Source organism: Mixophyes fleayi, chromosome 2 (assembly GCF_038048845.1).
Source record: "Mixophyes fleayi isolate aMixFle1 chromosome 2, aMixFle1.hap1, whole genome shotgun sequence".
NCBI lineage: Eukaryota > Metazoa > Chordata > Amphibia > Anura > Limnodynastidae > Mixophyes > Mixophyes fleayi.
The window spans coordinates 240,264,411-240,290,528 of record NC_134403.1 but is presented as its reverse complement, the minus strand read 5'-3'; the positions used below and the strand labels follow the sequence as shown (position 1 = coordinate 240,290,528).

The window sequence follows — 26,118 nt, the reverse complement described above, 5'->3', positions numbered from 1 at the left end:
GAAGGGCCTGTGCTAGGCCCAAAAGCCTGGGAACTCGCCTTGTCCTTTTCAGCTTGAATATGCTCTTTAGGAGCATGGCCTAAGCTAGGCCTGAAAGCCTGGGGACTTTCCTCCATCCTCTCTGGGCTTGCTCCCAGAGTTGTGAAAAGTGGATTGACATATTGATTGGTGATTCTATATAGCCAAATATACTCCATTTTGTATGCTCAATTTTAAAAGATACATTTTTAGAATATATTCTGTAAAATATGTAACAGCTTTTTGCAATCTTAACGCCTGACATTTACAAAGATGTCATGATGTTGATAACAGAGGAAGTACGTTTTTACAGATAGGACCTGCGGTTAAGCCATTTCTTAGAATTTAGCAGGGTAGATGGAGGCCTCTCTATCTTATCTACCCCTATAGCTTGCGGTTAGCAGGGGCTGATGTCTGAGGCTGATGTTTGTGACGATTTACGCATTATAGGCAGTGCAATAAGATAACAGCTAAAATATAAATGTAATTGTACTTTGTGGAATAAACTCAGAACTCACTTTGACAACACCGAACTTGAGTGTTCTCTTTCTGATTTCCTCAGCTAGCTGACAATTCATAAGTTACAACATTAGTTACTGAGACTGAAGGATAGGCTGTTGAATGATATCCTCACTTAAAAAGGATCAAGGGTGGGGATTTCACCTCTAACATTTCTTGGTGCCGAAAAAAACCCGGGAGGCCAAGTGATTGGATCGAAGAACAAGGACGGTTCTGACTGGGAATATCAACGACGTCTATAACCGCGGTAAGTAACATATTGATTAGCGATTTTCGCCAATTGTTACTTGACGTGTCTTGAGATTCCTGTCAGACAGTTTTTCTTTCAAATCCAAGCGCCTCTCTATAACCCTGCCTCCTTGTCTCAGTATAAGAGTAAAAGTGACTAAGATTATCTGTATTTACTGTTGTCATATATTATTGATGAATTAATAAGGAAAAACAATTGTTATTCAATAGTCAAATTGTATGTTCAGCTATATTACAAAGATAATATTATATAAATGACTGAAGCCTTTAATATTTTAGAGGATGCCTTTATAAATAAGGAAAATACATACGGTTGTAATTGTTGTGTAGGAAGTTTGAAATGGTTTGTACATGGTAGAACTGCCGCTTTGTTTTATTTTGTAACAAAATCAGTGAAAGAACCTTTTGGATTTAAAAAAACTGATCGACCATAGAAGGAGGGTTTAGCGAAAAAACAAAACTACTATTTCAGGCATTTTGACAACTGGATATCACGGGTCAGTAAACCTCAGAGAAGGAAAAAGTCTCCATCAAATAATTAACGAACCAGAGCCAGACAGATTATTTTGTCCCTATTCAATTCACTACACAGAGTTAGTGGACCACCTGATTGACGCATGTGAAGCAGAGCTAATATAACGTTCTTCGACAGTTATATGGATTTATAACTACCAGAAATTAGAGGGTAAAAATTGTTGTGACCCATTCTGCAATAATTAATACATAACAGAAGTGTTGATTGCCTATAACAAAACTCTTTTTAAAGAAATAGGGAAAGTGTTAATAAGTTGAGAAAGGATAGAATGGGACCCTCTAACGGCAAAGGTGGACGCACCCCTGTCGAAATAGTCAAGGAAAAGGTTGGTCCACATGCAGTGAAGGGAATAGGAAAGCTACTTAAAAGAGGAGGATTTTCCCCAGAAGGAGAATTTAATTCTACAAAATGGAAAGACTTTAGAAAATGTAACTTTGACTGGTTAAAAAGGAAAAATAAAGGAGATTTAGTTCATATTTGGGTAATGGCTAGTGAGAAGTGGGAAGAGGAGCTTAGAAGGAAAAAAACAAGATGAAGAGGCAAACCAAATGACTGTCTGTCTAGCCACATCCTCAATCACTAATGATTATAGACCCCCCTCCATATCAAGAGGCAGTTACTGTTGACCAGCCAAATGACCCGCTAGTTGTGCCTCCGTTAACCAGATATCCAATCATAATGCCAATCCAAAATGCACAAGTCAAACGGACCAAGAAGGAAAATGCCCCGCATGCCCTATAAACCCCCCACGTATGTTAACCAGACTAGAAGATTATAATCCAAAAGGATTAAAGGAAGAAACAAGGGCAGAAACCCGGAGAAAAGGCAACCTCATAGATATAACAACAGCGGGGATACAGACCATGTTTTATGCACAAGATAATACAGACACCCTTCAAATGTATCCAGTACGTACATTCCCCTATGCCAACCTCCGAGGAGGGCAATTGGTGGATGCAAACTAACCAGGGGTATTTCATCCACAATTCCTCACAAGAGAACAACACACACCCTTTTCAGTTATGGAAGTCAATGCAATCGTGAAAGACTGTCCAGATCCCTATAAATCCCCTGGCCAGTTCGGGACTTATATGCAAACTATATGTACCTTACATGCTGCTGCTTGGCTAGATATGTCACAAATCTGTAAAAACAAACTTACACTGGGAGACCTGAGAGCCATTGAGAACATGGGAATACATGCTGTAACCGAGTATCATGGGGAAATTGTTGCAGTAAACGATAATGAAAAGAAGACAGAAAACAGTGGAGTCCAATTCGTTAATCGGCTACGCAGATGGAGTCATGAAAGAAATGAAAGACACCCTGAAGATGTGGGTCCGCAGGGAGACAGACCCTTTAGAGACTACTACTACAAGATAGTCACCCAGATACGTAACGAAGGGATAGACCCTGAAGCTGTGGTTGGACTACGAATGGTCAAGAAAACAGCACTAGAGGGCATGTGACCACTGATAAAACAAAAACTAATGATGAGTACTCCAGCCTACAAGACCACACCTGTGGATCAGTTGTTGGAAATAGTGGAAGCCCTGGAAGATCAAGAAAAGGAAAGGAAAGCAGCCAAACCTAAACAAGTGTATGTGGTGACCGAAACAAAGAAAAAGTATACACCACGAGAAGAAACAAGGAGATTCGTAAGTCCAACCTCTGGACAGTGTTTTTGGTGCCAGAAAACTGGTCACATGAAGAGGGACTGTCGTCAGTATAAAAAGTGGCAAGAGAAGAAAAAGGAGACCGCACAACCAACTGAACATAACGGTTCCGACTGAAGGTTGGGCGCCCTGGTAGAAGAAATATATACCTTCCCTCCACAACAGAATTGGAGTGAAGGATTCATAAATATCACTTTACCAGGAGGGGAGGAAATTTCCTGTTTGCTCGATACCGAGGCGAGCCAATCAGTGATTCGTAAAGAAGAAATGCCACCATGTCTCATTACCAACGAACCAGTAATAGCCAAAGGACTTACAGGGGAAGAAGTTTCCCTGAGAAAGACAAAAAAGATCAATGTGCAAGTACAAGGACACCCACAACAAGTGCCAATTGAATTTCTGGTTTCACCCACTTGTCCGGTAAATCTTCTAGGATCAGATCTCCTGCAGAAGCTACAAGCAAGTATTTTGTACAGGGGGGACAAAGTAATATTTAAAACAGCATTACACCCCCAAGAGTATGACCAGTTGCAAGCAACTATCAAGATCTTCCTCCTAGAAAAACCAGAGAGCAAGGATACCGTTGAGTCTTGGGAACATTTGGGGATCCCGGATAAACTCTGGGCGAAGGGAAAGGATGATGTGGGAAGGATGAATGTCCAGCCAGCACAACTCACAGTCAAACCAAACACAGTACCAGTAACGACACAACAGTATTCACTGAGCAAGGAACAGACACAAGCGGTAGGGGTACAGGTGCATAATCTGGAACAAAAGGGAATCGTTAGGAAATGTAAATCACCCTATAACAGTCCACTATTCCCGGTCCGGAAGCGACCAACACCTGACTCAGATGGGACTCCAATTTTCCGCATGGTGCATGACCTGAGGGAAATCAACAAAAGGTTGGTGGTCCCTACTCCAATTGTCCCAAATCCACATACCCTCCTAAATGGCATAGATCCCCGAGCAAAGTGGTTCTCAGTCATAGACTTAGCCAATGCATTTTTCTCTGTACCGATCACAGAAGATTCTCAGGTGTTACTTGCATTTACCCATGATGGACAACAATACTGCTGGACAAGATTGCCTCAGGGAGGGGCAACGTCACCTTAGGAATTCACTGAAGCAATGTCAGGAATACTAAAAAAATGGGAACCCATCTACCCCCAAGATACACAACTATTGCAGTACGTAGATGACCTACTGATTGCCACCACTTCCAAACAGAAATGTGAAGAAGAAACTATATCACTTCTCAAGTTTCTGGCAGAAGAAGATTGTAGGGTATCCCAAAGTAAACTACAATATGTTAAGGAAAAGGTCATCTTTTTGGGACATTGCATCTCACAAGGAACAAGACATCTTACAACGGAAAGAATAAGGGCAATACTAGAAGCCCCTTTCCCAAAGACTTTGAAAGAAAAAAGGGCGTTTCTGGGCCTGACATCATACGTGAGAGATTGGATACTGGGGGCATCAGCCCTAATGCAGCCCTTGTATGATGCTATCAAGAAAACGGCAGTTAATACCCAGAAGAACTACAAGCACAACAGGAAGCAGTGGACAAAATTAAGGAAGCTGTGTGCTCAGCCCCAGCACTAGGACCACCGAATTATGACAAATCCTTCACGCTGTTTTGCCATGAGAAAAAGGGACATGCCATGGGGGTACTTACACAAGAACACAGTAAAAAACAAAGACCAGTTGCATATTACTCCACCCACAACATTAGATGGAGTCATGAAGGGTTCTCCATCCTGTATAAGGTCAGTGGCGGCTGCGGCAACATTGAAGGATAAATGCACTGATGTAGTACTGGATCATGCATTGACAATCCAGGTACCCCATGCAGTAACTGAAATACTGCAGCAAGCATCTACAAGGCACCTCAGCACTGCCAGACTCACTAAGTATGAGGTAGCCTTATTATCTGCAAGCAACGTCACCATCAAGAGATGTACAGTACTGAACCCTGCCACTCTATTGCCAACCAAAGATGAAGATGAACCGGATGGTTCAAAAGGAGGGAAGGAAGGAAGCGAAAAAGGGGAACAACATGAAGCACCTCACGATTGTATATCAATGATGGAACAATAAATAAAACCAGACTGGGAGATAGAAGAGAACCCAATAGCTAATCCAGATTTTTTATTTTTCACGGATGGATCCAGCTATTATGAGAACGGGACCAAACATGCAGGCTATGCAGTGGTTTCCCCAACGGAAGTCATGGAAGCAGAACCTCTCCCAGTAGGAACTTCAGCACAAGCAGCAGAACTAATGGCACTCATAAGAGCCCTAGAAATGGCTGAAGGACAGACAGTGAACATTTACACAGACTCCCGCTATGCATGGGGAGTGGCACATGACTATGCATCCATCTGGAAGCAAAGAAACTTCCTCACAGCAACAGGAAAACCCATAAAAAATGGAGAACTGATACAAAGACTGACAAGGGCACTACGCCTACCAAAACAGATGGCAGTGATAAAGACAAAAGCTCACACAAAAGAAGATACTGAAGAAGTGAGAGGAAATGCGTTTGCAGACAAACAAGCCAAGAAAGCAGCAGTAAGGGAAAAAAGGACGGGAATTTATGTCCAAAAAGAGAAAACGGAAATTGATGTGGAAATCCTCATAAAATTGCAAAAACAAGCAGCATCAGAACACAAGCTTTGGAAAAAGGAGGGAGCACAAGAATCTTGCATAGGTCTATGGAAGAAGGATGGCAAGTGGTGTTTACCGAAAGCACTGTATTCACCAATGCTTCAAGTAGCCCATGGAGCAGATCACAAGGGAAAAGAACAAATGACAAAGTTAGTTCAAGAGTTCTGGATAGCACCAGGATTCTATGTGGCAGCCAAAGCATACACAGACCAATGCTGGATATGTGCAGAAAATAATCCAGGAAGACGAACCAGGACCAACATGGGACATGTGCCCAACGCATATTTCCCTTTCCAAAGACTGCAAATAGACTATATCCATATGCTAAAGTGTGGCACTTACGAGTATGTGTTAACTTGCACGGACATATTCAGCCGATGGCCGGAGAGTTGGGCAGTATCCAAGGCTAACGCACTCACCACAGCAAAGAAAATAATGTCAGAAATAGTCTGCAGATATGGGGTACCGAAAGTCATAGAATCAGACAGGGGTAGCCATTTTACAGGAGAAGTAATGCAACATATCATGAAAGATTTAGGCATTTCACAAGCCTTCCATGTACCTTATAGACCGCAAGCTAGTGGCAGGATAGAAAGGCTAAATGCCACTCTCAAGTTGAAAATTCAGAAGGCAATGCAAGAGACAGGGAAAACCTGGGTGGGGTGTTTAGCCCTAGCCCTGTTCGCTGTAAGAACCACACCTGGGAAAGAGACAGGGTATTCACCATATGAAATATTATTTGGAGAGAAACCCAAGACAGGTTGTTATTTCCCACAAGAATTGCAGCACAAACACGGCAGTATGACAGGATATGTTAAATTGCTTGCCAAACATTTAACTAAAATACATTCTCAAGTTTTGTCTTCTGATAATAGGATTACAGATGTTGAACCACACAGTCTAATGATCGGTGATTGGGTGTACCTAAAGAGACACGTGAGAAGTACCCTGGAACCCAGATACGACGGGCCATTCCAGGTGTTACTGACTACTCCCACTTCGGTCAAGGTGTCCGGGAGAGACTCTTGGATACACGCCTCACACTGAAAAAGACCAAGATAACCATCCAAACAGGAGAACCATAGATAATGGGAAGTAAAGTTTTGATAATCATTTCCTTCCTTATATTTAGGTCTCTAACACTGTGTGCTCAAAGTAACAAATGTAGAGGAAAGATAGTGGTTGAGGAATGCATATGTGAACGTTGCATCGATAACGGATCCCAATGCACCCATAGTTGCAAAGATCATTACAATAGGCTTGGACAGCACGGTTCCCCACTTGTAAGGGAGAATAGGTTATCTCGAAGGGAGACTAAGCACCCTTGTGATAGACTTCCCCCGATACTCAAGTGTATTTGTGAGTACTGTGGAGACCCCCCAGAAGAAAGATGTAAAGAGTGGTGTAGGTCACCCCATAAAAGAAATAATGTAATGATGGGATTACATAGCATGGTCTCTCAAGTGGTTAATGTTACAAATTGTTGGATATGTTCCCCTAACCCAGAGTCAGGGGGGGAGGCCAATGGACATTTATTCCCATAACCCTAATAGAACTTGCGGTAAGCATAAAACCAAACCTGGGCACAAAGGTCAATTCCCTGAAACAGCTGTCTCTCCAGGAAGAGAGAAAATTTATAACAAATCCTCCAGAAATAGATGCCCAGTTGAGCGGCAGAAATATAGAATTCTGTTTTATGATCACAAATCACACCATTCTGAGGAGAATAATCATGACCAGAGGTAACATTACAACTATCTTCAAGCCACAATACAGGGATTTGGGATATCTTCCATGCAGAAAAGCCCCAATAATCATAGGAAAGGTGGACCATTTCAATATCACACCAGGAGTCCCCTTACCCTATAACATAGAAAAAGACACTTGTCTCCGTCACGATATAGGAGCCTTGGTAACAACTGATATCCCAAGCTGGTTAAATACTACTTACCTTAATTGCAACATCACAGAGAGACCAACCATTGTTCCCAATGACACTGTATGGGAAGGTATAAAATTCATAAGTGAGATATGGGCTCATGTCCCTAGGTTATCACCAGATGATTTGTACTTCCTCTGCGGGAAAAAGGCTTATAAATGGTTCCCATATGGGGGAAAGGGCAACTGTACCGTAGGAAGAATTGTGCCATCAGCCAGGGTGATCACTCATGAAAATATGAAGAAACTAGCAGAGATGGGACACCCTCATAGTAATCTAATAAGACATAAAAAAGACATTGTGAGTATCCCCAAGGCCCCGCGCATACTCATAGAGCTCCCATGGGCAAATAGGTGTTGCATAAAAAAGGCATTCCAATTGATCATAGATTTGTCAAAGCTGTTGGACAATATCACTGGGATTTACGATCAAACATTTACCTATTTGGCTAAGGAATTGCAAGAGGTAAAGAGGGAACAATTGCAACATAGGCTCGTCTTGGACTATTTGACAGCCCAAACAGGGGGTTACTGTATGACCCTTTACACCCAGACCGGTAGAATGTGCTGCACATTCATAACTAATGAAGAAGACAATGTTGAGGAAGTAGTCGCAAATCACACTGCAGAAGTACAGGCCATTATGACTAAGTTTGCTACAGAGCACAAAGAACTGCCATGGCTCTATGGGGGAATAGATTGGTCATGGCTGAATCCCCTGAACTGGTTTAAGGGAATTGCTGGTTGGATAATGGGAATATTAGTATGGATCGCAAAAATTGCAGGATTGATTCTATTATGCTATATACTCACCAAAGTTTTTATGTGTTGTTTTACATGTACCACTAAGAAAGTTAAGAAACATCTGACAAATGGAGTAAATAAAGCTAATGAATATGAAAGAAATTATCCAGAACACAAATATGATGACATCAGAGCGTTGGAAGACAGTGATGAAGAAATCTACTTGGAAAGAGAAAAATATGTTTAGAAATAATGTCAGACAGGTACACTATTCATTTTGTTATGCGGGACGGTTATTACCCTCCGGCTGGTCTGTAACAGGACCTAAGGGGACAGGACGCATTTAATCAGGGCATCGCCTGGTCTGATTAACATAGTGAACTAGTGTTTTAGTATATTTGTCTTTTTAAGAATAAAAGTAGGGACTGTGAAAAGTAAATTGACATATTGATTGGTGAGTCTATATAGCCAAATATACTCTATTTTGTATGCTCAATTTTAAAAGATACATTTTTAGAATATATTCTGTAAAATATGTAACAGCTTTTTGCAATCTTAACGCCTGACATTTACAAAGATGTCATGATGTTGATAACAGAGGAAGTACGTTTTTACAGATAGGACCTGCGGTTAAGCCATTTCTTAGAATTTAGCAGGGTAGATGGAGGCCTCTCTATCTTATCTACCCCTATAGCTTGCGGTTAGCAGGGGCTGATGTCTGGGGCTGATGTTTGTGATGATTTACGCATTATAGGCAGTGCAATAAGATAACAGCTAAAATATAAATGTAATTGTACTTTGTGGAATAAACTCAGAACTCACTTTGACAACACCGAACTTGAGTGTTCTCTTTCTGATTTCCTCAGCTAGCTGACAATTCATAAGTTACAACATTAGTTACTGAGACTGAAGGATAGGCTGTTGAATGATATCCTCACTTAAAAAGGATCAAGGGTGGGGATTTCACCTCTAACAGAGTCCACACTGGTTCTCAGACAGCAAAGACACACCTCCACACTCCACAGCTGCTGAATCCAGAATGAGGTTGGAAATATTGTTTATTTAAAGCTTGCAACTAGGGATGTGCACTGGCCACTTTTGGTGTCTCGTGTTTTGTGTTTTAGATTCGGATTTGCTTGAGGTTTTGGCTTCGGATTTGTTTTGCAAAACACTTGACGAAAGGTTTTGGTTCGGATTTAAGGTTTTGGATTCGGATTTTTTTTGAAAAAAAAAAAAAGTGTTAAAAACAAGTTATTTGGTTTATTTTCACTCCTACGCTATTATTAACCTCAATAACATTCAATAACAATCATTTCCACTAATTCCCAGTCTATTCTGAATACCTCACACCTCACAATATTGTTTTTAGTCCAAAACGTTTCACTGAGGTAGCTTTCTGGACTGCATAGTGCAGTGGTCCCGGTACACAATTTGGTACCGGGGCCACAATACCTCCGCCTTCAAATGGTCTGAATTCCACTGCACAGCTGCCTGCTCCTACATCCTCTGCAGCATATACAGGGTGTAGTTCGAGCGTGTCAATACCTCTTGTTTTTGACGATGACAGGTCATTTTCATTAATTTATGATTTGGCAGCAACAGTCAACGTTGTTTAATATCTGATACGCCTCTATCTGGACTGCATAGTGGAGTGGCCCCGGTACCCAATTTGGTACCTGGGGCCACAATATCTCCTCCAACTTTTAAGTGTAGTGTTTATAATTTATAAAAGCTACAGTAGTTATAGCACGTCAATACCTCTTGTTTTAGACGACCATGGTACAGAGCATTCATCATTGAGATCCCATCAAGTATGTGAAAGACAGACAGGGTTGAAGTGTTATTTGTTGACTTTGTTAACCCACAAATTGTCGCTGTTGCAAATATTCGTGCAATGAAGAGTGACTTTTTCTATTAAAGGCTCAAGCTTTCAAGTGTAGTGTTTCTAACTTATAAACACCACAGTAGTTCAAGCACATCAATACCTCTTGTTTTTTTTTATTGTACAGAGAGATAAACAGGTTTACATCACATCAGATAATTACAACACATTTTCTATATGTACAAATAACATTTTTCCTTTTTTAGACATACATGTAACATAAATAAGAAAAAAAATAAAAGAGAACAAGAAAGGAAACGGGGGGAGGGGAAAAGGAGACTGACCAAGTCACTGGATAATGTAGCCTCCTAGTGATATGATACATTCTACGGCATCCTATTAACACCAGTTAATTGGCTATTTGCCAATCCCTCTCATTCAGGCTAATATTTATCCGAGTCAACCTCCATCTACCTTCCTCACAGATTCCTCAGTAAGGACCACCTAGTATCCTCAAAGACCCGCATGATATGGAGGCGAGATGATTCCTCCAAGGTGTCTATATACGCACCCCATTTAGCATGGAAGCACTCCACTCCTTTTTCTAAATCATGGAAGGTTGCTCGTCTATCAAAAAATAGTGTTTCCATCAACTCCGATGTAACCTCCGGTATCGATGGGGTCCTTTTGGATGTCCAATTGCCCAAGATTGCTTTTTTAGCTAAGGTGACTATGATTGTGAGTATCGGTATAATACGCGAACCTTCTATCTGTTCCTTCCAAGAATCAAAGTCTGCGAACAACAGTACTTCATAATGAGCAGATACTTGTATTTTAAAGGTAAAGTTTATATATGTTACCAGTTTATTCCAAAACTTAGCAATCTTTGGACACGACCACATGTTGTGTATCAGAGAGGCCTGAGCTTTCTGACATTTCGGGCATATACCTGATTCTGTTACAACCATAAAACGCCTCTGCAATTGCGAAATATATGCCCTATTAATTGTTTTGATATGGACCTCCTGGAGTCTGGCAGAACTGAGAGCTTTCATTGTATGTTTCATATAACATAACATCTCTCCTGGAGGTCGTATATTCGGGAGATCTTGCTTCCAAGACTCCCATGTTTTGGCCCACACCTTATCAGGTACAACATCAATTAAGTCAGCATATAAATATTTGATCTTAAACCTTTTTATTCTAGCAAAGACTAAGGTTGCTTCTAAATCACCTGTGCCTTCAACACCATTGCTTAATAACCATTCTCGTTGCTTACTCTGAGCATAGTGTCGAATCTGTAGATACATATAAAACTGATTATGTGGGAAGGCATGCTTTTCTCTTAGTTGCTGAAAAGAATATATTGTGCCCCCTGGGTCAAAGACATCTCTCACCGCCATAATCCCTTTCTCTCTCCAAGCTCTGAACATTTTATTTTTGAGTGAGGGTGAGAATTCTGGGTTTCCCCAAAGTGGTAGGTATTTTGTGAATCTCGGGTTGCTTTTAAACTTTTTATTTATTGCTATCCACGCCGTGTATGTATCTCTGAATAAGACATTGTGCAGTTTTACCGATGGTATCTTTGCCCTGGGTAAATGAAGTAGGGCGGCTGGGGCATATGGATAGAAACATTCTTCCTCTAGTGATTTATTAGTAAAATGCTCAATCCCCAACAACCAGTCTGAGATGTAACAAAACATGGCAGATCTGTTAAATGCTTGTATATCTGGGAGACCCAGCCCCCCCTTGGTTTTTGGTAGTATCAGCCTTTTCCTGGCCATCTTCGGCTTCTTATTTTGTCATATAAACTGGCTAAACAAAGTATTACACTTCTCTATATCCCTCTTACCTACTGCCTTTGGAAGCATTAATATAGGATACGAGAGCTTGGGAAAAACTATGTTTTTGATGATTACTATCCTTCCCATTAGTGATACTCGCAGATGTTTCCAGTTATTAAGCTGAGTCTGGATTTTGCTGATAATAGGGTTATAGTTGCATTGATATAATTTAAAGGGGGAGGGGGTCACCTGTATTCCCAAGTATTTTATTGCATCTTTCATTACTCGAAATACTCCAAAATCATGTTGTTCTCTATCTATTGTTTGGGAGTTACCCAAATATAATATCTCTGATTTGTTAAAATTTATTTTGTAGCCCATAAAAGAGCTGAACCTTCTTATTACGTCTAGGATTGTCGGAATCGTCTCTTCGGGCCTGGAAATGAAGAGCAGCATGTCATCTGCGAACAAAGACAATTTTACTTCCTTTTCTCTTACTGTGATTCCTGTAAATGCCTGATTTTGCCTAAGAGCTATGGCTAATGGCTCTAACGCCAGTGCAAATAAGAGTGGTGACAGCGGGCAACCCTGGCGTGTTCCTCTACATATATGAACTGGAGGAGATGCATGGCCATTCACCACTATCTGGGACAAAGATCCTGTATATAGTGTCTTAAGGGTTTCTATGAATTGTATCGGGAAGCCAAATCTGGAAAGGGTCTCGTACAGGTGCTCCCACCCCACCATGTCGAAAGCTTTTTCGGCATCTAGGGACAGCAAGAGTGTCGGGTTTTCTCCCCTGCCTCCCCATTCTGATTGTAGTACTGCAATAACTTTTCTGATATTTGAGACCGAGTTCCGACCCCAAATAAAGCCAGTCTGATCTGGATAGATAATAGAGGGGAGTATTCCCTTAACCTGTTCTGCATAGATCTTTGTCAATATTTTATAATCCGTATTCAGAAGCGATATAGGTCTATACGAGCTAGGTAGCGTCTGGTCTCTACCTGGCTTGGGTAACACTTTTATTATAGCCATGTTAAAGTGAGCAGGGGATTGCTTATCCACTAATATTGCGTTATAGAAGTTCTGTAAAATTTTCGATATCCTAGGGAGGAGTAATTTATAAAACTCTCCAGAGAGCCCATCGGGCCCTGGCACTTTATTATTCTTTAGATGTTTGATGGTTGCTATCACCTCTTCTTCCGATATCAGGGCAGATAAGGCAGAAATATGTGCAGCTGTTATTTTGGGTAACTTAATTTGGGACCAAAATTTTTGTTTATGCTCCATATTTGGATCCTCTTGCGCATACAGTGATTCATAAATTTATGTAGTATCTCTGCTATGTCTTTCCCTGCATGCTTCACTACCCAGAGCTGTCACTTAATGAAGTAATATGTGTAGGGGATCTAGTCCCTTGCAGCAAGTTAGAAAGTAGATGACTCATTTTATTCCCGTACCTATAAAATTGGTATCTGCCTCTCTTGATATGTTTGTTCCCTATCTGTGTGACCACATTATCAAACTGCACTTGTTTCTCTCGATACTGTGCCCTATTAGTTGGGTTAGGTACACGCTTCCATCTTTTAAAAGCTTTTTCAAGATCTTTTTGAGATTGCAGAAATACCGTATTTCCCCATGTATAAGACGCACCTTTTTACCCCAAATTTTGGGTCTAAAAAAAAGGTGCGTCTTATACAATGCAAGTTCCACTTACCTGATTGAAGAAGTCGGCATCCGGTGTGAGGAGTCCCTGCTAATCAGCTCCAACAGCTCCAGCAGCTCCAGCGGTGTTCAGCGTGTCAGCCGTTACAAAAGGACCTTCAGGTCCTGCAGGCGCCTCCCACAGTGTCGGCGCTGTCAGTCACATGACTGACAGTTCCGATGATCGCCGCTGCAGATTCCTCCGTGTTTCCCCTACAAAAGCTGCACAGTCTTGTTGACATTAGACAAGTCACGTAGACACGCTTGGGGCGTGTCTACGTGACTTGTCTCTTGTCAGCAAGACTGTGCAGTAGCGCTCATTGCCTCATTGCCTTATTGCCTTATTGCCTTATTGCCTCACTGCCTCATTGCCTCACTGCCTCACTGCCTCACTGCCTCATTTTGGTGTGAATGTGTAAGCTGCTCTAGTGAATCACAAATTACAAGCTACAGTGTGCTCTGTGACAAATTGCAGGCTCCTCCATAGTGTGCTCTGTGACAAAAATTAGAAAGAGCCTTTTGATTCCTCCTGCTGCACATTGCATTTATGATAAATAAAACTTGAGTTCAATAACTTTATGTAATACATCTTTTTTTTCATTTTGGGCCCCAAAATTAAGGTGCGTCTTATACATGGGTGCGTCTTATACTTGGGGAAATACGGTAACTCAGATTGTTCTTTCTTAACTTTCTTAACATAAGATATTATTTCCCCTCTCATCACAGCTTTCGCTGCCTGCCAATAAAGAGCAGGGTTTGAGATGTGCTCTATATTGTGCTGTTCGTACATGGCCCAGGCTGCATCCAACCTATTTCTAAACTGTTGTGAGGATATCATGCCTGATGGGAATCGCCATTTTGTATGTGTACCTGTGTTATTATTTAACTCCATGCTAAACCAGATCGGGGCATGATCCGATAAGCCTATTGGTTCTATTTCCATTTCACTTACCCATTGGGTGATAGATTTGGAAATTAAGAAGTAATCTATCCTTGAAAATGTGTTGTACACTGCTGAATGGAAAGTATAGTCCTGGGTACTCGGGTGGCGCTGACGCCAGACGTCTGAGAGTTGCAACTGCTGCTCAATATATTTAATTCCCACTTTATATTTTCGTGTCCGGTGCTGGGGCCCTCTTTGCCTGTCCAATGTGTCTGATGATACTATGTTAAAATCTCCCCCTAATATTATTTGCGAATCAATATGGGCATACAATTGGTTAATTATTTTTAGATAAAACTTTTTGTGATACACTGTTGGTGCATATATGTTGCAAAGGAGATATTTACTACCTGCCATTGACACCTCTACACATACAAATCGGCCTTCTTCATCTACTTGCTTACTGTGAATTGTGATAGATAAATTTTTACGCATCAGGATTGCCACTCCCCTTGACTTAGAGGAATAAGAGGAATATGCTATCACTTGTTGGCCTAACATATTTAACTTCTCATGTTCAGAGTCTGTAAGGTGTGTTTCTTGCAGAAAGGTGATATCTGACCTCAGTTTGTTAACATAAGTTAGAATCTTTCTCCGTTTGATTGGAGAGTTAATCCCATGAACATTCCACGGACATATTTTTATCATGCTCTGCATCTTAACATATAATTATACATACATCCTGAACCTCTGTGCATACCATTTGTAAAAAACATGTACTGACCAGTATATTTCACCTCTTGGATCTCTTTGTTGATTTTTCAGTCTCAGCAATTGGGAATGGGAGGGGGGGGGAGGGAGAAAGAAAAGGAGAGAAGAAAGAAGAAAACATACAAATAACAAAAAAAACAATACAATAAACTTTTCCGGTTGGTGGATACACATGAGAAAGAAGTGTAACCCACACCCCCGTATTTTACCGCAACTTGAGAATATCTTCATCCTCATTTCTTTTATAACACCAAACTAGTTATCAAAATAAGTGGTGGTCTCTGCCACCCGACAACTTGTAACTCTTTGCCAACAATCTTGGCGTATGCTTAGCTTATACGTTTCATATTCTAACAGTGCTTAACAATTTAAAGACAACTTGTACTTTCCTGGCACCGCCAGTTATTTAAAACTCTAATATTCTGAATGACAAACTTTAGATTCACATATTTTGCGTTCATAGGCATCATGATACTCTGAGTACTGTAGCGTTGCTTATCTGTCTCAGCCATTTCAGTAAGCTCTATGTTAACTTCCTTGTGTCTATAGAGAAGAGTGGTCAAGGACTGTGTGTGTCTTGTACTCTAGTGAGTGCTAACACTCTAATCATTGAAGAATTCAATTTCGAACTATATAGAAGTTTAACTGTTATAACTTTGATATACCTCAACAATACCATTCTCTATCCTATTTATTACCCCATTCTAATGAAGTCATCCGACTATAGCTTATAGGAATCTCTAAGGTAACAATTGCAAACCCAAATGTGTTTTACTTATCCGCTATCTGGGCAAGTCTCTCAGAGTTCTCTTCGTCTAGGTAGGCTTGCGCATCTTCCACTTTATTAAAGTCCCGGAACTCTGTGCCCTGGAACAGACGAAGTTTGGCTGGGTATAGAAGAGCGAACTTCCGTCCTTCCTTAATAAGACGTGTACACACCGGCGTCATTTCTTTTCTTGCCCTGGACACCTCCGTAGAGTAGTCCTGGAATAGCAGTAGTTGTTTGTCTTGCCACAGGATTTTCCCTTTTTGCTTTACTGCCGCCCAGATTTTGACCTTATGGATAAAATTCAAACATTAGAAAATGACTGTCCGGGGTCTTTTATCCAGGTTGTCTCTAGTCTGGCCCAGTCTGTGTGCTCTTTCGATTTCTATCCCTTTCAAATCCTCTGAAATTCCCAGCAGAGATGGCAGTTCAGATGTAAGAAATTGAGTTAGGGCTTGGCCTCTAACGGATTCTGGTAATCCAACCAAACGGAGATTGTTGCGGCGCAATCTATTTTCCAAATCATCGATCTTGTTGAACATTTGACTCTGTGTCTTACGTAGCATAGTCACCTCTTGTTTTAAGGTAGAGACATCTTGCATGTTTTCTCCTATGCGCTGTTCATTTGCTACCACTTGTTTTTTTGTAGCAGCAAGTTGTTCTGAAAGTTCTTTTACAGCTTCTGCAAATTTATTCGCTTGCAACTGCAACAACGGTTCCATGGTCTCGCGTATAGCTCTCACCACCTCTGTGTAGGATACAGGCGCCCCTTCCGGATTTGAAGCCATTACTTCTGTTTGTTGTATGTTTTCCGCCGGCGTGACTGTGTCATCATTAGCATCACTGTTGGTTACATTTTTTCCTCGACCTTTAGAGCGCTGCTGTTTAGCCGTTGACGAAGGGGTATTCATAAATTTTTCCATCGTTGTCACTGACTATTCAAACTGCCATAGCACTGTTAATTATCGTTGTGGTAAATGGACAGAGACCGTGCCTCCTAGTCTCTTACATAATATACAGACTTTTCCTTTATTACACTTTAATTACACTTTAATTCCAATTTCCAGCTGGATGCCCTGAAGGAAACTGACAGTCATATATTTAGTAAACCCAGATGTAATGGTATTAATAGGATCGCCACTAGATGGTGCTGTTTACCAATATATTCTTTATTTAGTGCTATGGAATGTGCAGGGGGATAACACTTTAATCTCTGCTTGCTGAACCTCCATACAAATCTCAAATCTCAAAGCCCAGAGGAGATCTTTCTATATATTTAGAGCTGCAGGGTACACTCACTACTTTCTGCCCACACTCCTTTCTCTCTCCTACCTGCAGTTCGATACTTGTTAGTGTCGTTTTCCTTAACATGACTGTACTCACAATACTGCAGGTTCTCGGGTCGTCACTGTGCTATTTGGTTTTCTGCCTTTAGTGGTGACCGCTGCTTGTTGCGTGCTGTGTGTTGTGTGATTTATGATGCACACACGGGATCGCTACTTTTTTTTTTTTTTTTCCTCCACTGTTGTTGTTTGCCACGCCCCCCGACCTCCCAACCTCTCCCAGCAGGCACTGCTCTGGCTCTCCAGCCGGAAATGAAGCTGGAAATGGCGTCCGCGACTTCTGGTCCCGGCCAGCGCAGATCTCATAGGGGATACCCACGTGCGGTTTCTCTTCCCCACCTTTAACCCGGTGAGTACTCGGGTTTTGTATGTCTGTGCCGCTTCTCCCGCTGTTGTTCTCAGGTTTAGGTCCCAGACGCGTCTCCCCTCTCCTGTCCTGCTGTCTGGGTTGTTGCGTCCCACAGATGAGGTAGGGTTTAGCCAGCAAATCTCAATCCCGCGGGGATAGACACAGGCCCGATTTCCCCTGCCTTTTATTCAATCTCTCGGCCGGTTTATAAGGTCAGCTCACCGCGGCGCACAGGTTCCGCTATCTCGGGTCTATGGCCGAGTGTTACATCAGGTGTCGGGGGATCGAAAAGACACCACTCCTTTCCCTGCTCTCTCTAAGCCCAGAATCTGCTGTGGCAGCAAGTTAATATCTGCTTTTTTTGGTGTTTTCTAGGGGTGAAACTGAGGAGCTCTGATGGAACATGTCATCACTAGATGGCTGCCAGGCCACGCCCCCTCAATACCTCTTGTTTTAGACGACCATGGTACAGAGCATTCATCATTGAGATCCCATCAAGTATGTGAAAGACAGACAGGGTCGAAGTGTTATTTGTTGACTTTGTTAACCCAAAAATTGTCGCTGTTGCAAATATTCGTGCAATGAAGAGTGACTTTTTCTATTAAAGGCTCAAGCTTTCAAGTGTAGTGTTTCTAACTTATAAACACTACAGTAGTTCAAGCACGTCAATACCTCTTGTTTTTGATTATGACAGGGCATTTTACTTTTGGTTTAATTTGTTGAATTTGTTTTAATTTTGTTTTACTTTGTGCTCATGGCAAACGACTGTTGAATGGTCACATAATGGCAATAAAAGAGTTGCAAGATGGAATTGTCCTTGGGCCCTCCCACCCACCCTTATGTTGTTGAAATAGGACATGCACACTTTAACAAACCAATCATTTCAGCGACAGTGCCTACCAAACAACTGTGGCTGAAATGATTGGTTTGTTTGGACCCCCACAAAAAGAGCTGGCAAAGAAAAAAAAGAGTTGCAAGATAGAATTGTCCTTGGGACCTCCCACCCACCCTTATGTTGTTGAAATCGGACATGCACGCTTTAAGAAACCAATCATTTCAGTGACAGGGCCTACCAAATAACTGTGGCTGAAATGATTGGTTTGTTTGGGCCCCCACACCAAAAAATCTATTCATCTCTCCCTGTACAAAATAAACAGGCTCTACTGAGGCAAAATGTCGTCCTCATCCTCAACCTCTGATTCCTCTCCCGCTACAGTGTGTACTTCCTCCTCCTCACACATTATCAATTCGTCCCCACTGGACTCCACAACCACAGGTCCCTCTGTACTATCTGGAGGGCAGTGCTGCACTTGATTGAGGAATTGATAATTCATTTTTATGAACATCATTTTTTCAACGTTCTGAGGAAGCAACCTCCTTCGCCGCTCACTGACCAGGTTCCCCGCTGCACCAAAAACTCTTTCCGATTACACACTGGAGGGGGGACAACTCAGGTAAAATAGAGTCAGTTTGTACAGGGGCTTCCAAACTGGCTTTTTTTCCTGCCAGTAACAATATGGACTGTCTGAAATGTCTATTTGGATGGTGTCAGCATAATAATCCACCACCATTTTTTCTATTGTGACAGCATCCAATGCAGCAACAGTAGACATGTCTGCAATGGTTGGCAGGTCCTTCAGTCCGGCCCAGATGTTATCAGCATCCCCGCCAGCGGCTCTTTTAGGAAAACTGAACTTTTTCCTCGCAGCCACAGATGTGGAAGAAAATGAGGGTGGAGCTGTTGGCATGTCACGGTCCTCTTCAGAGGACAATCTCCTGACCAGCAGGTCTTTGCACCGCTGCAGACTTGTGTCCGCCGGAAACAGACACAAAACATACGCTTTAAACCGAGGATCGAGAACGGTGGCCAGAATGTATTCCTCTGCCTTTAAAATTGTGACCACCCGCGGATCCTGGCAAAGCGTACGAAGGGCTTCATCCACAAGAGCTACTTGCTTGGTGGAATCGCAATGGTTTACCAGCTCCTCTCTCACTTTCTCCAGCTGCTTCTGCAACAGCCTGATCAGGGGAATCACCTGACTCAAGCTGGCAGTGTCGGAACTGACTTCTCGTGTGGCAAGTTCAAACGGCTGGAGAACCTTGCACAACACGAAAATCAGTCTCCACTGCGCTTGACTCAGGCGCATCCCCACTCCTTTGCCTATGTCGTAGGTGGCGGTGTAGGCCTGAATGGCCTTTTGCTGCTCCTCCATCCTCTGCAGCATATAGAGGGTGGAGTTCCAGCGTGTCACAACCTCTTGTTTGAGGTGATGGCAGGGCAGGTTCATGCTTTTTTGATGTGCCTCGAGCCTGCGGTAGGCACTGGCAGAATGCCGAAAGTGTCCAGCAATTTTGCTGGCCACCGCAAGCATCTCCTGCACACCCCTGTCACTCTTGAGGTAATGCTGCACCACCAAATTAACGGTGTGGGCAAAACATGGGACGTGCTGGAAATTGCCCATATGCAATGTCCACACAATGTTACTGGCGCTGTCTGACACCACAAATCCCCAGGACAGTCTAAGTGGGGTAAGCCACTGCGAAATAATTTCCCTCATTTTCTCTAATAGGTTGTCAGCGTTGTGCCTCTTATTAAAGCCTGTAATACACAATGTTGCCAGCCTTGGCACGAGCAGATGTTGTGTAGATGCTGCTACTGATGCAGCTGCTGCTGTTGCTGCGGAAGGGGATGCATCTACCCAGTGGGCTGTCACAGTCATATAGTCCTTCGTTTGCCCAGAACCACTTGTCCACATGTCCGTGGTTAAGTGGACAGTGGGTACAACCGCATTTTTAAGAGCACTGAGGACACTTGCTCGTACTTCTCTGTACATCTTTGGTATCGCCTGCCTAGTGAAGTGGAATCTCGACGGGATTTGGTACCGGGGACACAATACCTCCATCAACCCTCTAAATCCCACTCCACTGATGGCGGACACCGGGCGCACGTCTAGCACCAACATAGCAGTTCCAGCCGCAGTTATACGCTTTGCAATAGGGTGACTACTATCGTATTTTGTGGTCATGGCAAATGAATGTTGGATGGTCAATTGTTTTTTGAAAGATGTAGCGGTCTTACGACAGCAACAGCAGCAGTGGCAGTAGTAGGCGTACCGCTGCAGGATTCCTCAGGTGAATCCCGTATAGAAGAGGACTCAGTCTGGCTGGTGACATGGCCTGTGGTTCTAAATCTGATGGAGATCGTGGAGGAAGTTGACGAGGAGGGTGTTGGGTGGTGTGTATCCAACAGGACCAAGGGATTTAGGTATCCCTGTACTGATGACGGTCCTAGGCCCAGTTCCTGAACTAACCACTGAACTATGAAGGTTATTCAGGTGACGTATAAGGGAGGATGTCCCTAGGTGTGCAAGATCCTTACCCCTGCTTATTTGAGCTTTAAATAAGCTACATATGGCCATACATTGGTTGTCCGGATTTGGATAAAAATAACTCCAGACCGAAAAGGTGCATTTTTTGGTCTTCTGACCAGGCATGACGATGGGCTTTCTCATCCCATGGACATCAGCTGTTTCCCCCCCTGGTGCCTCATTTAAAATAACCACATCACCATCCTCATCATCAAGTTCCTCCACAGTGCCAGCTACATCAATAGCCTCCTCCCGGTGTACAACATTGACACCTTGATTATCCAAATCTGGATCTACACTGTGAGTGATCCTTCCAACATATGCAGAGGGTGTGCTGCAAATGCTGGATGGAGTCACCTCTTCCCGTACAGTTATGGGAAGGTCAGGCTTCACAACCACCAACACCCTTGGACTCGCCTTGGGGATTTGTGATGTCATCTGTTTAGTAAGCAGAGTTCTTTGCTGTTTTGTTGTTGTTGCTGACAGCATAACTCTCTTAAATTTTTTGTAGGGGGGTAGGAGGAGGGCTTAGATCCTTGGGTGAAGCTGGACCACTAGTCAGGAACACGGGCCAGGGCCTAAGCCGTTCCTTGCCACTACGTGTCGTAAATGGCATATTGCCAACTTTACGTTTCTCCTCAGATGATTTTAATTTTCTCTTTTTGCTACTTTTTGAGAACTTGGGCTTTTTGGATTTTACATGCCCTGTACTAGGAGATTGGGCATCGGGCTTGCCAGATGACGTTGACGCCATTTAATCATCTATGTCATGACTAGTGGCAGCAGCTTCAGCATTAGGAGGAAGTGGATCTTGATCTTTCCCTACTTTATCCTCCAAATTTTTGTTTTCCATTATATGTAGCACAAGAGAGCGTACCCCTAAGCCACACACACTCGGCAAAGCCTTTAAAAATTATATGCGGCACAGGAGAGTACCACTGGACTTATACTGCTGAATCAGTGAATTTTTTAATAGCAGTACCACTGGACTTATACTGCTGAATCAGTGAACTTTGTAATATAGCAGTACCACTGGACTTATACTGCTGAATCAGTGAACTTTGTAATATAGCAGTACCACTGGACTTATACTGCTGAATCAGTGAACTTTGTAATATATCAGTACCACTGGACTTATACTGCTGAATCAGTGAACTTTGTAATATAGCAGTACCACTGGACTTATACTGCTGAATCAGTTAACTTTGTAATATATCAGTACCACTGGAATTATACTGCTGAATCAGTGAACTTTGTAATATAGCAGTACCACTGGAATTATACTCCTGAATCAGTGAACTTTGTAATATAGCAGTACCACTGGACTTATACTGCTGAATCAGTGAACTTTGTAATATATCAGTACCACTGGACTTATACTGCTGAATCAGTGAACTTTGTAATAAAGCAGTACCACTGGAATTATACTGCTGCATCAGTGAACTTTGTAATATAGCAGTACCACTGGAATTATACTCCTGAATCAGTGAACTTTGTAATATAGCAGTACCACTGGACTTATACTGCTGAATCAGTGAACTTTGTAATATAGCAGTACCACTGGACTTATACTGCTGAATCAGTGAACTTTGTAATATAGCAGTACAAATGGACTTATACTGCAGGATTGTTTTGGGATATTTTTTTTTTATAATGACTTTTTTTGTAATTTTTTTTATAACTTTTTTTGAAATTTTTTATAATTTGGGAATAATGGGGAAATAACAATGCCCTTAGAAGGACAGAGCACAGGACACAGCACCACTGGACTGAACGGGACACAGCACAGGACCCAGCAGCACCACTGAACTCAGAAGGACAGAGCACAGGACACAGCACCACTGGACTGAGCAGAACACAGTACAGCACAGCACAGAACTGAACAGCACAGCACAGCACAGCACAGCACAGCACAGCACAGCACGAGATATAGCAGGACAGAGGACCACCTTACACAACCTCCCTCTACCCTGATCAATGCCCGAGTGAAGATGGCGGCGACTAGCAGGGAATTTACAGGATCCGAGTATCGCGAGATCCGACAGTGGGATTATGACTCAGAGCCTCGGTTTCAGTTTTGCAATTGGCGGGAATACCCGGATCTGTCTCGGATCCGGCTCGGATCGGCAACGTTCGGGTGGGCTCGGATTTCAGATATCCGAGCCCGCTCATCTCTACTTGCAACCTAACATAACCAACTAACACACGATGAGGCACCCAAAATTAAAAGAACATAAATATTATAGGAAATGTTCCCGTAAAGTCCAGCATAAGTCCATAATAAATAACAGGATAAAAGCACAACATAAAATCAGAAGGGTGCCCACACCAAAAAAAACCAGAAACAAAACAAATATAATACATTATAATACATTATAATACATTATTTAAAGCCACATCAAAAACCACCCAAAGAAACACTTCAAACCACTCCTAACCACAAACAATCACAACAAACCATCAAAATATTCTTAAGCAAAGAAGAAATAAACTGAACGTTTAGATGTATGTAGCCATATATAAAAATACCGGTAAGCCACAGATGGGAAGACATACCGGACTTTGGCCCCCTACGGAGGCCTCAGACCCCTCCATTACCTGACCCAGTTTGCATTGGTCATCTGGCGCTTCTCTATATCCCTTAATTTCCACACCTCGTGGAGAATGTCACCCACCACCACTTCACATGGAAGGACCTTTTGTCTGATGGAAACCTGACACCTAGCGTTCCAAGTGAAGTATCTAGTATCTAGTAACTAAACTAACTAAAAAAAGGGTGCCAAAATCAAAAACCCGCCACCTATCCTTGAATGCACCATAGACCCATTCAGGGTAACTGAGCCCCGAAAGGCAAGGGGTGCCCAAAGACCTGGAAACTCTCCTGTAAATTTCTATGTTAAAGATAATTTGGAATTGTAAGCTGCTATTTGACGCCACAATGTTTGTCTATTCTACAGATGGGCAGACTATAAAGGGCGACTGAAGGCCAAGCTAGCTCGACACCACAGACATGCCCAAGGGACTGGTGGTGGTCCTCCCATGGACATAGCATTAACACCACTAGAGGAGCGTGCAACGGCAGCAATTGCACTGGTGGAGATTGTTGGGGTGGGTGACATAGACACTGGCTATAGCCCACCCTGAACAGGAGAGGCTGCTCCACTAGGTACATGATGAGTTTGCTTAGTTAATGTCTGTAAAGGTTTGTGTCTGTCTGAGCAAATGTGTCAACTCTCAGGATGTGTCTGAAGGAAAACTTTAATTGCACAATGTCTTTGCCTATCACATTGTAGGAAATGAAATGTACACACTGAAGACAAAATGTCTCAATATGTAGGGCTTTTAGAAAAATGTGGCACCATAAGTGGCAATGTCTGCTTTTGTGGACTGTCAAGGCCTGCTAGCACATTCAATGTAAGCTGAGACTTTACCAATGCTACATCACGCGTTGTAAAATTTGATTGCAAATATAATATTGTACCTTACTGTTTGAATCTAATATCTTAGTGTTTCTTTTTATCTCTCTACAGAATCTGAGCAGCAGCCTGCTCCACAGGTGCAGGAGGAAGTTGCCCATGATGTGGAGGACCCTCAGCTGGATCCAGCTGAACATGTAAGGGTGTGGACACTCTCACTCACATCCCAAAGACTTCAAGACACCACTGTAGCACAGAACACTCACCTGGCACTAATAGCTAGCACTGTACAACACACGGATCAACAACTCACCACTCTCAATAACACACTCTCCACTTTCATGAGCACACACACCACTTTCATGAGCACACACACCACCCAAATGGATACTCTAAATACCACAATGTCAACTATCGCAACACTCCTGGGTGATCTCTTGCATGCCCACTCTCAACGCACCTTTGGCACATTCCCTTCACCCAGTTCAGATTATTCTTTCACCTGCCCCAAACCCAGTTGTCTGTGGTCTCCCCCCTCCCTGTTGTGTCTGTTGCCTCCAGCCTCCCTATTGTGTCTGTTGCCTCCAGCCTCCCTTTTGTGTCTGTTGCCTCCAGCCTCCCTCTTCTGTCTTTTGCCTCCCCCCTCCCTGTTATGTCTGTTGCCCCCCCTCCCTGTTGTGTCTGTTGCCTCCAGCCTCCCTGTTGTGTCTGTTGCCTCCCCCCTCTCTGTTGTGTCTGTTGCCTCCTCCCTCCCTATTGTGTCTGTTGCCTCCTCCCTCCCTGGTGTGTCTGTTGACTCCTCCCTCCCTGGTGTGTCTGTTGACTCCCCCCTCCTTGATCCAAACCTAGCCCGTCTTTATTGTTTTTTGTTTGCCCGTGCCTTTGCCCCCCCTTGTCATGCCTCCTGCTCCCACTCTTGTCATGCCCCCTGCCCCCCCCTGTCGTGCCCCCTTCCCCCCCCCTGGCCATGACCCTGCACCTTCACAGTGTCGGACACAATCTGTTCCCCTTGCAAGTTTGGCTGGTTCCTCTGACTGCTCTACATCACGGGTAACCTGAAGTCAGAGCCGGAGTCAGAAACATACAATCCCATATAAGAAGCCGAAAAAAATGAGCATTGTTTCTTATGTCTTGTCATTCAACTCGATTTAATATATGTTTGAAAATATGAGATATTTGTGATAAATAAAATTGGTAATACTAACGAAACTATGTGGTTGTTATTTTGAGATTGCATATTCTATTATGGCTGTAAAAAAACCAATACTTGTTATCAAGTCTAAGCACATTGTTATCTCAGAACACAGAGTCTACAGTCCATAATTTTTTTCTTTTTTTTAACGTGTCTGACAAGACATTTATTTGTCAAATGTGAAGTTTATATCTAGAATGACCGCGAGAATCATGAAGCATCTAAACTTGAGACACTTTTTATTTCAGTCTCCTGTCCAAAAGCATGTTACAATGCAAGGGCAGCAAAATAGTGTTTGCTGAGGCACACAATTTAAATACTGACTGTTTTTTCATGCAGCAGACCAATTTCAACGTGATTATTCAGTG

The 26,118-nt window shown here is 42.6% G+C and overlaps 1 protein-coding gene across 1 annotated transcript; it reads left to right on the top strand.

Moving 5' to 3' along the window:
* Window positions 1–17,512: 17,512 nt before the first annotated feature.
* LOC142138771 (uncharacterized) lies at window positions 17,513–25,767 on the top strand. The gene is made up of 3 exons (XM_075195711.1): window positions 17,513–17,774; window positions 18,150–18,272; window positions 24,673–25,767. The coding sequence occupies exons 2-3, from the start codon at window positions 18,191–18,193 to the stop codon at window positions 25,527–25,529; spliced, it is 939 nt and encodes a 312-aa protein (XP_075051812.1). The 5' UTR covers window positions 17,513–17,774; window positions 18,150–18,190; the 3' UTR covers window positions 25,530–25,767.
* The last annotated feature ends 351 nt before the right edge of the window (window positions 25,768–26,118 follow it).